This window comes from Taudactylus pleione, unplaced genomic scaffold (genome assembly GCF_031769625.1).
Source record: "Taudactylus pleione unplaced genomic scaffold, aTauple2 ptg000026l, whole genome shotgun sequence".
Classification (NCBI taxonomy): Eukaryota; Metazoa; Chordata; class Amphibia; order Anura; family Myobatrachidae; genus Taudactylus; species Taudactylus pleione.
Genome location: NW_028284428.1, coordinates 23,810,583 through 23,828,252, shown reverse-complemented (window position 1 = coordinate 23,828,252; position 17,670 = coordinate 23,810,583). Strand labels below are relative to the sequence as shown.

Below are 17,670 nucleotides of genomic sequence, written 5' to 3'. Positions count from 1 at the left end.
CCCAGCATAAAAGTATAAACTATTTTTACTTAATAGTGTTTCACTAATAGTTTTTATGTTGTGCACGTTAGCTTTTTACCTGCACTGTAACTCCATTCAGTGCAACTGCTTAGCATTAGACATGATGCCGAAACGCCACCTAAAATATTGCTGATTGTGGTATAAGTAATGTCTTCCATTGTGTCTATATGAAAGGAACATAACATGAAATAACCGTACCTCATATCCAAATAGAGAGACAGGCCATTGCTAAATGTCCATACTCTCGGTAGGCCCCAGCTCTGCTGGGCATTAATCATTATGGCTTTTGTAGTGAAGCCCAAACAGAGTAGCAGAGATGGGGCTGGCATAGCGCTTGCATCGCATCACCATTACCCCCTTATGCATGGCCCCATAGCCATCATACTGCATGCAATGACAATATAGGGTGTTTTCCCAAAGTCTCTTGGCGAATGGGATCAGGGTTGTGGCAACAGCTTAGTGCTTGCAGCTCTGGTTGCCCTACTATGCACGCACCCTGTACAACCAGGGTAAAAGAGGGCCGGGCGGGCCCTGTTACTCTCGGAGGCATGGCCTAATCGCCAGAGGTGTGGCCACGACCACTTAGGAAAAAAAAAAGAGCTCTGACCCTGCACACCGCTCTGAGGTGGGGGGCGCTGTGAGCCCGAAGCAAATCTAGGGGATGCGCGATCAGTGTGATCGCTCCTCCCACAGGCAATACAGAGGAGACAGCTGCTGCTGCTCAGCAGCAGCGAGCAGTTTCACTGGTCCCACTGTAGCCCAGCACCCTGCAGTGTGTGCTGGGCTGCTGACAGGTAAGAGGGAGAGGGGGTGGCTTCAGCACCGGGTCCTGTGTAATTAGTACTTATCCTGGGTCCTGTGTAATTAGTAACCCCAACCCCCTCTCGGCACCCCTACATACAACAGTAATTTCCATTATATATATTGCTCTAGTAATGTATAGAGTCAGCTGTACTAGTCTTCTGCATAAGTGCAACAGGAACCAGTTAGCTAGGTGCTAACCATACATAAGCATTTGCAATGACGGCTCACAGACATTATTATGGTGGTCCTACATTTATACTCATTCACTTTGCTTGCATTTGGATATCTTTTCACAACAAGTGTAAATATACATCTCAGTAATGGAATTTATGTCCATAACATAAGTGATCCATTTATGCTATTTCTTCAGGACGTACATACATATTTTAGGTATCCTAAATGTTCTGCACTGTATTTTTCACATACTCAAAATACAAATTGTAAATTAATGCTAATAAAGTCAAATCTAATATTAATAATTATTATTATTATTATTTTGCTAGGTATGGATGCATGGGATAGTTATCGTGCTTTAGCGTGGATCAGTGCATCTGGTGGACTTCCCTCAAATGAGACCACATTTACAGCAATACTGCAGAAGAAAGGGTATTCTACTGGGCTTATAGGTACATTTTACCATTGTGCAACTTTTTCTTTACAATACTTTACTATTAGCTTCTATAGTGCTATGTTGGATACAAGCTTGGGTAATCAGGAACAATAATAAATATGTGAATAATATTAATATATTGGACTTCAAGTTCTAAATTTTGCCCTTTCAGGTGTCACAGATTTCGGAAACATTTCAGTGGTCCTTATAGTGTTATATTACAGTAGTTATTTTTGTGACTAAAATATTAATTAAGATATACACATTCAGGGCAGGCAGAGAGAATAAGGTCATCCTATCTGGCGTTTGGTAAATGCATACACACTTACCAATCGATGGCCTGATCTTTCGTGATTGACGTCACCACTGGCATACATTTACATGTCAGCGACCTCTGCAGCAAGTGTACGGGCGGTCGGCTGACTGCCCATACACACCGCATGCAGGGCCGACCCGCCTGTTACGCCGACTATGCATGTGGGTAGAGCGCAAGCAGAGGATGCTTTGATTCGTGCACCCTCCCGCTGTCACACTCCTTCCTGCTGCAACCACCACCGCCACACTCCTTCCTCCCCGGACGCCGCAGGGAGGCTCCAATTGCCGGGCGCCCACTGAGAATTTACCAGCGGGCACCTGGCTCCCTGCAGCAGCACCCGGAGCTCACTCCTGTGCCATGTAATGTGAATAAGATTATGCTATTGTGTGGTGCAGTTTGAATTGGGAATATTTTTGTGTGACCACGCCCCTTTCTTTTGAGACCTTTCCTTTAGCATGCCTCCCAACCATCCCTATTTTGGCAACAAAGAGTCCCAGATGGGGGGAATGATGAACAGATGCCAATGCGCATGTACCCAGCATGATTGGAATTATGGGGCGGGGCTCGTGATTATGGTTTTTCCCATGAGCCCACATCCCTTTCCTTTGTTGGGTGCACGCACCTTCGGCATGCACAAATTCCACCAGGGGTCGCCAAAATGTATCTTCGCTTACCAAAAATATTAAGCTCGGGCCGGCCCTGACTGCATGATGCACAAATATATCTGCAGATACTGTATATTGGGCATTGGCTGTGCGGCACAGACGGCATTGTTCATAGACATATCATCTGTACACACTGGCCAACGCACACACACAATATTTTGGCCTTTCATTTGAATGGCAGATATGTCGGCCAGTGTGTACCCAACATTAGTTAAGGTAACTCTTTGTTACAGCAGATTATGCATTAAAAGAAGGAAACTGCAGACTGCAAGATAAATTGTGATAAATAATCCTGCAAAAGGATTGGTGTTTGAAACACAAATACTTAAGTTTTTATTTTAATAAGTCTTTTTTTAAAAATTTTTATTAATTCATCTATATAATTGGTAAATGTATTAAAAAGCTAACGTGGTTGCATCTAGACAACAAATGGACTCAAGGATTAGAAATTCAAGATTTATGATGATGTGGTTGTTTATTATGTCTGTTTCTATACTTTTCTAAAATAAAAATACACTTGATTAGACTCATGAATTTCTGAGGGTCGTGGAGAGTATATCAACTTTCCCCCCCTCACTCACAGCAATGCAAATAGCATCATCCTTTCCTTCCCATCTCTGTGATATGGGGGGGGTAAAGGTTGAAAATGTAGGCTGCTGTAAATAAAAACCAAAACAATAGAAGTGCGTATTTTAAAATGTATGCAGGTGGAGTATATTTACTGTAGTTTAGACATATGGCACAATCCAGCTCCACCAACTCACTAGCCCAGCCCACACTGGTAGTTCATTATGGCTAGAAGTGGACAATAGACAGAGGCTTAATAATAACACTATTCTTCTAAACAAATCATACACAATGTGATTCTTGCAAAAGTAGTAACTTTTTTATGCTGTTTTACATCAGTTTTACATTCTCAGTCTATGCTTATGCAGAGCTGCTATATTAATTTATCTCACAGTGAGTACTAATATGTTATCAAGAAAATGACATGATAGTGGAAAGAATTGTTTTTTCTTTTTTATTGACGCAGAAACTAGTATTTAATAGGCAAACTAATACAAAATGAATGAAAAAACAATATGTTGACAATAGCCAAAGAGGAAAATTAATACATCCTAATCAAAATAGCAAAACATTTAGAGGTAGATGTATGAATGGGTTGGCTAATGGGCTTACATGCATTAAGAGCTAGGTTTGCCGAAGAGGGAGAGTGCTAATTCACCTGTCCGACGAATCTCACTCTTTATTTTTGGCTTCTGACTTGCACTTGCAGTAAATCTGTGCATGCGCCGGTCAGAAATTCCCCAGTGGCACCAGCTCCATTATTGAAAAATAAACTTTGTTTTTTTGTAAGTACGGTCCCTGGTTGCATATTCCAGCAGACTGGATCAGTGCTGTGGTGTGGCAACTGCAGTTGCAGAAGTAGATACAGTTAATAACGCGATAGTTCTGGATTACTTACAAACCTTACTTGTTATAAAGAGTACTGAAATTATTCACAGATTCTAAACTAAATGACAATGCTTTTACTTAAAGACATCTTAATCGTACATATATTTTGCCAATGCAGACTTACAACAAAAAACATAGGTTATACCAACAGCAGTTGGGAATACTTATTCTAAATAAATTTGCGACACCCAGTAAAGAATAACAGGATAGCAGTCAGCCAATACTTCATACATACATAACGGCACTGGGACCCCGAAACCTCGTCCTGTGTTCTCTCCTCTGTTCCCCGATGCTCCCCCCCTCTTTCTCTGGTCAAATTTATCCTTTTGTTTTGTTTATACATCCAATTAATCTAATTAATATTTGTACGTACTAGGCCCTCATTGGTCATCTGTGCTTTAGACATAATATTGATATAATTCTGTGTTATCTTTTTGTTCCCATGTAGAAATCTGACATGGTCGCCCATTTTGCCTTCATTTCTGCTTATTGCAGTTAAATGCTATCTTCAGTTAGGTAATTTGATTAAATAACTGAGACTTGCTGTCAGCTATTCTGCACATATTAAAACTTATAAATTTTAAACCTATAATTCTTATTGCTAGAACAATGTATATAGTAGTTTAACCTATACATATCTCTGCAGTTAATCACACCTACAGAGAAATAAAATACTAATCTCTACACATTTTTTAATACATAATTTAACATGCTTTTAGCTAAAATATCAAACAAAATGGCTGCTGCATCAGACACACACTTGCTTACTTTAGAGAGGAAAGGGAAGGCCTTATCCTCTCTAGGTCTGAGGCCATTCCACAAGTGCGGCCTTCCGCAACTCGCACAACAAATGTATATATTCTCAATCATTTCTATATATAATAAATTGCAGTGCAGGAAAATAAAGTACAATAAGCATGCATATATTTGTGAATTGCTAATGGAATATGTACGTCCACATATTCCTGTTTTATCACAGTGCATCCAGAAAGTATTCACAGCGCTTTACTTTTTCCACATTTTGTTATGTTACAGCCTTATTCCAAAATGAAATAAATTCATTTTTGTCCTCAAAATTTTACACACAATACCCCATAATGACAACGTGTAAAAAGTTTTTATTTTTGCTCATTTAATTTAAAAAAAACCTAAGAAATCACATTTACATAAGTATTTACAGCCTTTGCCATGAAGCTCAAAATTTAGCTCAGGTGCATTCTGTTTCCACTGATCATCCTTGAGATGTTCCTACAGCTTATTTGGAGTCCACCTGTGGTAAATTCAGTTGATTGGACATGATTTTGAAAAGCATATACTCGTCTATATAAGGTCCCACACTTGACAGTGTATATCAGAGCACAAACCAAGAATGAAGTCCAAGGAATTGTCTGTAGACGTCCGAGACAAGATTGTCTCGAGGCACAAATCTGGGGAAGGGTACAGAAAAATATCTGCTGCTTTGAAGGTCCCAATGAGCATAGTGGCCTCCATCATTCGTAAATGGAAGAAGTTCGGAACCACCAGGAAGCTTCCTAGATATGAGCTACCTATATCCTACTGTGTGGCCTAAGAATCTGACATCAATTATATAAAATAAATTATCTATTAGTATACATGTATATTCATAATGATTTTATTTTGTATATGCATTTATTACTTTTCTTTTTTATATTTTTTTGATTATTGCATCTAGTCTTCTGTCATGATCAATGTATATAAAAAACTCTTTATACTGATCATGATTTGTGTCTTCTGGGTATATCCCTTCAGGGATTTAATTGGATTTCACTCAAACCTGCAGTTAATTATTACCATCTGTGTAGAATGATTTTAATTATTGAGGCTATTTAAACCCATTAGATCTGAGAATTCCTATTCATCTTGAAAAAGACATCAGAAGGACGCTGAAATGCGTAGGTGCTTGTCACTGGTTCTTTACCTGGTCCCCAGACCCACTGCTGGAAGCTCCCTTGCATTATTAAGAATAGACGCTCACCACCATCTTTGAGCCTCACACCATCACTGACCATTTACAGCGACCCTCTCTCTGCATCCACAGAGCTCTCTGACACTCACCTGCTCACCACAGAACTTTAGAGCGGCCGCACCATCTGTCCTCTGCAGTCTCCCCACTAGTCGGGTCGAGCGCTCACGGCCAGCCACTCGTGCACGCAGGCCAGAGCTGTCACCTTCACCCCTATAGAGCACGGAGCTCTCTGATTCTCACCTGCCAGACACGGAGTTCTGGAGTGGCCACCTCACTCCCCTCTGTATATCCACTGACAGTTGGGTTGAGTTCTGGAGGCCAGCCATCCTTGGTCACGGCACCCCCCACAATTACAACTGGATCACCGCAACTACACGTGTGTTTGATCCGCCTGTTTGAAAGGTAACATTGTATCAGCTGTCATTTGACTATTTACCATTTGCTTTCTGTGCCCAATTGACAGATGATGCACAGAGTTCAATATTCTCAGTAATTGTTATACGAATAAGCAAGGTGCTTCCAAAAGGGTTTATCATTAGCCACTGACTTTTTAATGTTTCTGGTTCGGGACTTTTTAATAATTTTAGATTGCCTATTCTCATGATCTTTACCATATACTATCATATTTGTTACCTGTTCTTTGATTGCCTCAATTATTGATATTTGTATTGGTTTATTAATTGTAATAAACATATAATTTTTTTAACTATACATTTCCTGCATTGGATTGAGTGACCCATATTTGTGCCTATCAGATTCTGTGGTTGCTTCATTTTCTACAGTATATACCTCTTCCTAGAGCTGGCCGGCCATCTAAACTGAGCGATCGGGGGAGAAGGGCCCTAGTCAGGGAGGTGACCAAGAACCCGATGGCCACTCTGTCAGAGCTACAGCATTCCTCTGTGGAGAGAGGAGAACCTTCCAGAAGGACAACCATCTCTGCAGCAATCCACCAATCAGGCCTGTATGGTAGAGTGGCCAGACGGAAGCCACTCCTTAGTAAAAACACATGGCAGCCCGCCTGGAGTTTGCCAAAATGCACCTGAAGGACTCTCAGACCATGAGAAACAAAATTCTCTGGTCTGATGAGACAAAGATTGAACTCTTTTGTGTGAATGCCAGGCGTTATGTTTGGAGGAAACCAGGCACCACTCATCACCAGGCCAATACCATCCTTACATTGAAGCATGGTGGTGGCAGCATCATGCTGAGGGGATATTTTTCAGCGGCGGGAACTGGGAGACTAGTCAGGATAGAGGGAAAGATGAATGCAGCAATCTACAGAGACATCCTGGATGAAAACCTGCTCCAGAGTGCTCTTGACCTCAGACTGGGGCGACGGTTCATCTTTCAGCAGGACAACGACTCTAAGCACACAGCCAAGATATCAAAGGAGTTGCTTCAGGACAACTCTGTGAATGTCCTTGAGTGGCCCAGCCAGAGCCCAGACTTGAATCCAATTGAACATATCTGAAGAGATCTGAAAATGGCTGTGCACCGACAATTCACATACAACCTGATGGAGCTTTGCTGCAAAGAGGAGTGGGCGAAACTGCCCAAAGATAGGTGTGCCAAGCTTGTGGCATCATATTCAAAAAGACTTGAGGCTGTAATTGCTGCCAAAGGTGCATCAACAAAGTATTGAGCAAAGGCTGTGAATACTTACATGTGATTTCTTAGTTTGTTTTTTATTAAATTTGCAAAAATCTCAAAAAAAACTTTTTACACGTTGTCATTATGGGGTATTGTGTGTAGAATTTTGCGGACAAAAATTAATTTATTCCATTTTGGAATAAGGCTGTAACATAACAAAATGAGGAAAAAGTGAAACGCTGTGAATACTTTCAGGATGCACTGTAGCTGCAGTTGTCAGTGCCAGTGACCATTCATAAATTGCCTCAGCACTTTGGCACCCTATCTAAGGACACCAGCTCCTATACTGACAAGGGCCCTGTTAATCAAATCACTTCCTTGCATTACTACATGCAGGGAAACGGTAACTGCACAGTTACTAATTTTACACACATCACCCCATCATACATCTCCCCCTGAGTTCAGAATATAAACAGGAATCAGTAGAAAAACGCTCAATTTCAGAATATACTGTAGAAACCTTGTTTAATAGAATATAGGATTCTGCAAGATCAAACCCTACTCCCAGGAGACCACCCATTTACTTCATGTGGGAGAACTATTAATTGCAGAGTCATTATCCAGCATCTAAGGTTCATGAATAGGAGTCTAAAGAGTAGTAGGAAGAATGCCTACGACTTGTAAGAACACAATCGGGTTGCATGCGCAGGGCGACTTAGACACATGTCGACATCAATGTAGCATGCAACTCAAAATCGGCCTAATGTTGGGCCTGAAGGAACACAATGGTTTAGGCATCAATAATGATATTTTTCTCTAATGGCTCTGCCTACTGTAGGTTAGCAGGTTGGAGATGACAATCAGGCATCAAATATTGTAGTAAACTCTCCATATAATCTCCCAAAAATGATAGTTTGGGAAGCAATTTTATCCTGCATCTCCAGATTCTGAACCAAGGACAGATGAAGAGATTTATGAGCATTAAGGCCTGTTTCATGCTTTAGAATACACCAGAGCCATTTGCCAGTCCCTAACAGTGCGTTATCTCGCAAATCATCAGGAATCTCCTGATTTTGTTGCTGGGGAAAAAAAAGAAAGTCACCATTAGATTTAGACTGGAACAGCTTCCACATACTGATTCATGAGCAACCAGCTCTCTGAAAGAACTGTTGAAAAGTCCTATTAATCAATTGAACATCATTGTGGGTAAGGATATTTGTAAGAGATTGCTATGAATATAACCAATTTATATTAGATTGGCCCTATCAAGGTACGAAAGAAATGGAGATCACTCACCAATTGCTTGAAATCTGGCCCTACATTCAGTTTATAAAGGTTTCCTGGGTTTTTAGGAAATGGAACACTCAGGTAGGCCAGGATTTCCGATGCCCATTTGCAAGAGCAGGAGTTATACCATGGAGGTCAGATTTGATGGGAATTAAGGAGCAAGGCAATGGACTTATTTGTATTGATTCAGAATGCAGGGGCCTGGCCATATACTTTAAATAACTGCAATATATGGGAAAGTGAATCCCCAGGATTACTAATTTTTTTGTGTGTATTTTTTTTCTTTTTAAATGTGGTATGTGATGGCATGTTGACATGTCTGCTATAGCATTGATTCTAATGTGGCAGTTTACTGAAGCCTTTGACAGGATGCCAAGTGTAACCCAAATTAATGAGACTACATTTTCTAAAAAACACAAGTATAAATTTGCATTTACCTTGTCTTGTTAGTAAATATAATAGCACCTAAGAATAACCACATTTATGCATTAAAGTGCACACTGGCTTGACACATCACTTTATAATACTAGAAAATACTCCTCAAAAACTGTAGTGTGTTTCTTTGGTTTCAGGAAAATGGCACCTGGGTTTGAATTGCAAATCACTCAGTGATTATTGTCATCATCCTCTAAGCCATGGTTTTGATTATTTCTACGGTACACCCCTCGCCCTCTTCCACGAATGTCAACCTGGAGGACTGCTGGAACTTGATGTGCAATTTCGAGCCCGATTGAGATTTTTTACTCAGCTTATCGCTTTTGCTGTGATGACGTTAGTAATTATTAGATATACCGATATGTTTTCCATCAGTGGCAAAGTAATCGTCTGCTGTGCATTGTTTGGCCTCTTGTTTTTCATTACATGGTACCTAAAATATGGTTTCATACATTACTGGAGTTGCATTCTAATGAGAAACCATGAAATAGTGGAACAACCAATGAATGTGGAAAGAAGTACATCTCTGATTGTGAAAGAGACACGGCAGTTCATTGAAAGGTAAGTAACCTCTGTGGGGAAAAAAAGGTCTACAACTCTATATGAAATATGTAGCATTGGCCAATTATGTGGCACTACTGGCCTTATATTAAAATGTGTGTCACCTAAAAACATTTGAAAAAAGTATAGAATAGAATAAATCTCTATACACGGTCTAAACAAAACTTAACTAGAGTTATTCAAAAGGGGCCTTGACTCATAATTACCCCCAAGGATACGACTCTTCAGGTCATCTCCTTGTCAAAAGTTCTTATGATGTACCTCAGAAATAAAGAATAAAAAATACATAGGTAGACAATTCCATCATTGGGGGCTTCTTATTTTGGTATGAATCGTACTTACAAAAATAAATTTAGTACTTACAAAAATAAATTTAATGATGGCTTGTCATATCTAACTCCATTTGGTTATGTCCTCTCATGGAATCTGGATATGTTCCTAATATTTATAACCAAATGTATAGGGTGATATTTCAGCTCCTCCAAATAAGGTGAGGCCCTGATTTGTGTTTATTGTAAGTATTTTTTTTTATTGTTTGTAGGTTGGCGACTGTACTGTTGCAGTCAGTTGTACATTTATTGTTTTAAACTTACATTACCTTTTTGAGAATGATCAATCAAAATTACTAATTTTCTGTCAAGCCAGGTTTACAGATGACCTACATCCAGAGCCGGATTAAGGTGGGGTAACAGTGGTAAATGCAGGATTTCTAGAGGGGGGTTTCCAAATGCATTATTTTACAGCGAGTGTGGCCAGTCCATGAAGAGGGTATAATTAGCACTTATCCAGCTTTAATATATTGTGTTGCATAATTCCAGCAAATACAGGACCAGCGATCACAGTAAGCCATTAGATGCAGCAGTAGATAAATGTTTTTTTTTCAGATGTGGGCATCATTCCAGAGCATTGGAGCAAGTCCGGGAGTCTGAGGGAGCAGCAGAAGAACTTAGCACTGCCCTGGACATACAGTCAGATGCATAAATATTGGGACATTGACAGAATTTTCATATTTTGGGCTCTATTCACCACCACAATGGCTTTGAAATGAAACAAACAAGATGTGCTTTAACTGCAGACTTTCAGATTTAATTTGAGGGTAATTACATCCAAATCAGGTGAACGGTGTAGGAATTACAACGGTTTCTATATGTGCCTCCCACTTTTTAAGGGGCCAAAAGTAATGGGACAAACTAAACAATCCTAAATCTAACTTTCACTTTTTAATACTTTGTTGCAAATCCTTTGCAGGCAATTACAGCCTGAAGTCTGGAACGCATAGACATCACCAGACGCTGGGTTTCATCCCTGGTGATGCTCTGCCAGGCCTCTACTGCAAATGTCTTCAGTTCCTGCTTGTTTTGGGGGCATTTTCCCTTCAGTTTTGTCTTCATCAAGTGAAATGCATGCTCAATCAGATTCAGGTCAGGGGATTGACTTGGCCATTGCATAACATTCCACTTTTAGCCTTAAAAAACTCTTTGGTTGCTTTAGCAGTATGCTTCAGGTCATTGTCCATCTGCACTGTGAAGCGCTGTCCAATGAGTTCTGAAGTATTTGACTGAATATGAGCATATAATATTGCCCGAAACACTTCAGAATTCATTCTGCTGCTTTTGTCAGCAGTCACATCATCAATAAATACAAGGGAACCAGTTCCATTGGCAGCCATACATGCTCACGCCATGACACTACCACCACCATGCTTCACTGATGAGGTGGTATGTTTTGGATCATGAGCAGTTCCTTTCCTTCTCCATACTCTTCTCTTCCCATCACTCTGGTACAAGTTGATCTTTGTCTCATCTGTCCATAGGATGTTGTTCCAGAACTGTAATGGCTATTTTAGATGTTGTTTGGCAAACTCTAATCTGGTCTTCCTGTTTTTGTGGCTCACCAATGGTTTACATCTTGTGGTGGACCCTCAATATTCACTCTTGTGAAGTCTTCTCTTGATTGTTCACTTTGACACATATACACCTACCTCCTGGAGAGTGTTCTTGATTTGGCCAACTGTTGTGAAGGGGTTTTTCTTCACCAGGGAAATAATTCTTCTGTCATCCACCAGAGTTGTTTTCTGTGGTCTTCCGGGTCTTTTGGTGTTGCTGAGCTCTCCGGTGCGTTCTTTCTTTTTAAGAATGTTCCAAACAGTTGATTTGGCCACACCTAATGTTTTTGCTATCTCTCTGATGGGTTTGTTTTGATTTTTCAGCCTAATGATGGCTTGCTTCACTGATAGTGACAGCTCTTTGGATCTCATATTGAGAGTTGACAGCAACTGATTCCAAATGCAAATGTCACACCTAGAATCAACTCCAGACCTTTTACCTGCTTAATTGATAATGAAATAACGAGGGAATAGCCCACACCTGTCCATGAAATAGCTTTTGAGTTGATAGTCCCATTACTTTTGGCCCCTTAAAAAGTGGGAGGCACATGTAGGAACCATTGTAATTCCTACACCGTTCACCTGATTTGGGTGTAATTACCCTCAAATTAAATCTGAAAGTCTGCAGTTAAAGCACATCTTGTTTGTTTCATTTCAAAGCCATTGTGGTGGTGAATAGAGGCCAAAATATGAAAATTCTGTCAATGTCCCAATATTTATGCACCTGACTGTAAATACAGGGGGACCCTACGCATTTTTTCCCCCTGTATTTCCAGAACCAGGGCCAGCTCAGAGCCCAGTACTGGTTTCGCTGAATACAGGGGACTCCTACGTCATTTGTCCCCCATATTTTGGCAACCAGGACTGGTTCTGAAAAGCCTGGAGCTGGATGTGTTTCATACGGGGGACCCCTGCGTCATTTGGCCCCTTGTATTTAGCACAACCAGTACTGGCTTTCCAAAGCCTGGTGCTGGTGGTTGTTTTTGGGGAGGGGGCCATGCCATTTTTTATTTTTTTTTTACACAGGTTTTTTTTCTTTATTCAGCACAGTAGCACAGATGGGTCTCACTGACCCGTCCCTGCTTCTGTGTTTGTTTTTTATAAACACAGATGCAGGTATTATGGATATTCCAGATCCGACCCTGCATCTTTGTGCTACCTCCCCTGCATCCTAACGCCTGCTACACTACCGCCCGCACCACCGCCGCTAACACCCGCTACCATCCCCAGTTCCCGGCCGCAGCTAACACCCGCTAACCCCTACCCCCTCTTCCCCGCATCCCGGCCGCAGCAAACGCCGGCTTCCTTCCCCCCGGACATGGCCCCTGCTACCGCCCGCAAAAGGCAGCCATCTTGCTGCACCCAAGTGAAGCCACAGCGAATACACCTGCTGGAGGCTCCTACTGAGGCTGCGCAACAAGTTGAAAAGTCCTATCCATACAATGGCGGATTCTTGAGGTAATAGTTTAAAAACTGTAACTCTCTAATTTACCTGAACCCCAAAAGGCCCTACCCTGGGTCAATAGCTACCTAATAAAACAAACCCTAAGTCTAAGTTCATCCCCTACACTGAGTAATGCCTTCCGAAAAAAACAACATAGACTACAGCAGAAAAGTGGTCCTAATTGAGAATGTCAGGAAAAAGTGACAGTTGAACATTTAGATTACTCCCAAATCCTCAATTTTTATGTTTGTGCCCTAAAATTTGGCATGCAGCACCCAGCAACAATTCTACTTAGCCATGCCAAATTTCAGCCCAGTATCTCCTATAGCTTTTGAGGTGTAGCCATTTAAACACCATGCCCCCCCTCCAGAATTCTCTATGGAGAAATCCGTTTTTTTAGATGCAGCCTTAATATAAGGGCACGACTGTGCCCTTATAATATATAAATATATATAATATATATACTTTGCCCTACTATATATTATGTACATATACACATATATAGTGTTCCCGCTAGGCTGTTTCAGCGGGGCACTGCGCCCTGCCCTATTTCTAAGGGGCAGAAAGCATTCTGCCCTTTGCTGCGGTGCCCCACTGAAACAGTCTGTGGGTTCCGTAGCCCTCCTGCAGGCAGCAGTGGAGGTGAAAACAGCGATGCAGAGGTCAATTCCAGTGAATGGGGACGTATGCGCAGTGTCACTCAGACACACGTGCAGATGTAAAACCCCGCTTGCATCCAAAATCGTTGCTGCATCCACCTCTGAACGAGGCCCATTATATGTGTATGGGAATATACAGTAGTGCTGCTAGCTCAGGTACTGAAGGGCAAAGGCTACTTATTATCTGGAGATGGTGACAAGTTTGTTTAAAACATATTTATCTCCAAACACCGTTATATAAATATGATCTGCTTAAAAGTCCCATTGGTTACAATGAGCTCTATTTACTACAATCCACATTGGTAATGCAGATTGTAGTGTGATATTACCGAGCGAATTCGCATTGCGAATTCAGGCAATATCACAGGGATTTACTACAAATCCCTTGCAGGAACAGAGTTTGCGAGAAAGCTCTGTCCCTGCGAATCCCCTCCGCTCACTAGTCACGGAATTTCCGCCGCTGCTACCCCACCGGCGCAAAGCCCCGCCCCCTCACCATAAGGATACTGAATTTTAACCTATATATGCTCCTACCTACACCTTCTAAAACCTGCCTATAAACCTCTAAAATTGACGCTATTTGCGTACCCAGTCATACAGTAAAATAAAGACTTTAGACCTGGGGTGTCCAACCTTTCACCTTCCCTGGGCCACATTAGAAGATGAAAATTTGGTTTGGGCCGCACATAAAATAAAATAACAGTAATGATACCTGATCATCCAAAAAAACCATAGAAAACATAGTTAACATATTAAACTTACTTGAGAGTTCGGATGCCATGCCAGTGCCCCTCCAGTATATATGCCATGCCAGTGCCCCCTCCAGTATATATGCCATGCCAGTGCCCCCTCCAGTTATATAATGCCATGCCAGTGCCCCCTCCAGTATATATGCCATGCCAGTGCCCCGGCTCCTGTACCAAGCTCTCTCACCCATCCCCCACCCCCTGCATCAAGCTGAGTCACCCACCCCCCCGGCTCCTGTACCAAGCTACGCCAACACCCCACAAATCCCCTGCATCAAGCTGAGTACCCCCAGTCAAACACCCCCACACAGCTACTGTACCAAGCTCTGCTTACCAGGCAGTATCGCTTGTAAGCAGAGCGCAGAAATCACCCGACGGGGCCGCGGCCACCACAGAGTACTGCTACGCCACTGTGACCGCCCAGCATGCGCAATTATGCTGGCGGCACAGTGAGTGAAGGAGAGCGTGGGGGCGTGGTCTGGGGGCGCCGGGACTACAGTGAGCAATCCCGGAACAGCGGGACATATCGTGAATGTCCCGCTGAATCTGGGACACTTGAGAGGTATGCGGGCCGCATTACGAGCCGACCTGGGCCGCATGCGGCCCGCGGGTTGGACAAGCCTGCTTTAGACCTTGAACATGTGTTTCCAAAGCACAAAGTATTATTCAAGTAAAGTACAGTCAGTTACACGCTGTGATCTAAGTACAATGTAGCGCAAAGAAATTATACAGACCCAAGATACAGTTATACATACGCACGCGCTCTGGACCAGATACCGACATCAGCAAGAAACCTCCGACAATCAGCAATCAGCAAGAAGACTCCAGACTGGGGTCACAACACACACATTTATACCCTCACAGAAACAGACAACACAATAGAGAGGTTTGTTGCTGATCCCATTGGTTCCCCATCTCGGTGTGTTTGTTACAGGGCATTTAACAGGTTGATTAAAATGGACACAGAACAGCCTCTAACAGCTTGTTGCCTCCATTTTCCCGCCTCATGCAAATCTAGGCTGTTGGTTTCACAATGTACATTTTGGTGCTTTAAGTCTCTATGGTCCATAAGTTGAGAATGCATGTTGCGATCTTCACACCGATGATGCCGGAAAGCTGTTGAGAAAGGGCAGATCAGTATAATACCAAACACGGCTTACTTATCACGTATAAAGCCTTCGATACCAAAATAGCTTTTATTTCACAGCATTTGTAATAAATGGATAAAACTTGGATCTTAAACTTTAAAGCTATGGAACCTTTTATGTGAGTGTGCTTTATGTAAGTTTTAGGGATTTGGGAAAAGACGCTAGTTAACTTCGGGGCAGATGCGTGCGCACTAAGCTAATAAACAGCGTTTTCATACTGGGCCTTATGCATTCGCTAATATGCAACATTTTAACAGCGCAATTGTGTGTGTATTAATGTGTGTATGTGGTATGGTAAAAGATGCAATCGCCTAATGCTAATAATAGCATCGCCATATGTACTTAAGTGTGAGTTTAGCTAAAATGGCGCTGAGCGGCCATTCGCAAAATGGCGTCTTGCCGATCTCATTTCCAAAATGGTGTCTTGTGGCCATTCGCAAGATGGCGTCGTTTCAATCTTATTTTAAGCTGATCTTGTCTCAGCCAATTATCCAGCTTTGACAGTCCACCCTTTGATAGCGAACAACATGCTATCACACTCTGATTTAAAATTAATTTAGGCGTACATTTATATATTACTTAATGTTATTATGGGATGGCACAAGGTGGTTCTTAATCCATAAATAATGTGTCTCTAGGAGGGGACATAAAACTACCATTATACGCACACCGTGGACCTTGGGAGATCATGTGAAAGATGTGGGGATGCACCAGTCCTATAAAGGAAGTTTTGATGGGGAATAGAGACTTACATCACCTAAGATGTTTGAATGAAAAAAATAACACTTCAATAATACTTTTTACGCACATCTAAATATAATCCATTATAGGATGGTATTTCCAAGTTCAGGGTTGTAATGCAGTTCTATATTTACCTCAGTATTCATATTGTCATTACTGACCACCATCATAATTTCATTCTTTCGTTTTACCTTATTCTTAAATTTTCTACACTTCAACACAGTAGGAGCACACCAGACACATATGTCAATTACTATGATGATGACCAGTATAAGGATCTCGAAGTTACCTACACTTGCGATCATTTCCTGGGCCCATTTCCCTAGACCTGAGGACCATTTCACGGGGTTCAACCATGACACCCATTCCTCTACCTTTTCCTCTACTTCAGCCCATGAAGTGTTATGGTTCTTCTGAAATTCCCATTTTAGCTGCAGAATTTCATCCATCTTCCAGTCTATCACCTCCTTGGGGTCACTGGTATCATTGGTGACATCGGTGCAACACTTCACTCCAAATTGGGTGGCCAAAGTTACGCAATATCCTCCAGTGACAACGGTTAAATAATTTAACACTAGCCTGTGTTGCACCAGTTCTTTCTTATATGCTTGCAATTCTCTACCTGTATACCTGAAGGTATCATCATACATCTCGGTGATATTATTTATCAATTTAGCAAGATCCTGCATATATCTAAAATTTAGTGTACCCAGAGCGATCCTGGTGGGATCCAGTGCTACTAAAACTTGAAAGCCAGTTGTCTCACTAATTAACTGAGTGGCTTTATGCAAATCACCAGGTATCATATTTATTTTGCCTCTGTTCATACTGTGTGTGAAGATATGGTGATGGTGTGTTTTTATGAATACCAAGCATTTCAACATGTGTGAGGGTCATAACCTCTGGGACTACTCTTCCCAGGTAACACAAACCTTCGGAACTCGGGGAGAGCCACTTATACTCTTTTTTTCCACATATAAAATATACATTATCAGGGAGAACGTAAGGAATAGTATGCATCATTATCATTAAACACATTTCCCTTGCAAATAATCCTATTTCAGGTTCTTCCATCTGGTACATGCAAGTTTCTGGTTGTATTATCTTAGCACAATATCCATCTGGAACCTTACCAATAATTTCTTTGGTGGAACTTAATGTATAATGATACCTAAAGTTTCTCCCATTAGATTTAATTGAGCGTAACAGATCATGATTCATGGACTCATTATCAACTCTCAGTGAGAAGGTCATAGTCTGATTATTCCCCGTCACTTCCCAATTCCCTGGTTTATTGGGGTTGGTTATGTTTA

The 17,670-nt window shown here is 41.5% G+C and overlaps 1 protein-coding gene across 1 annotated transcript in view; it reads left to right on the top strand.

Moving 5' to 3' along the window:
- Window positions 1–17,670, top strand: part of LOC148539266 (arylsulfatase D-like) — a 163,299-nt gene that overhangs the window by 61,694 nt on the left and 83,935 nt on the right. The window contains exons 5-6 of the mRNA XM_088451657.1: window positions 1,329–1,451; window positions 9,311–9,734. Coding sequence (XP_088307783.1) covers window positions 1,329–1,451; window positions 9,311–9,734 — 547 coding nt within the window. The remainder of the gene's footprint in view (window positions 1–1,328; window positions 1,452–9,310; window positions 9,735–17,670) is intronic.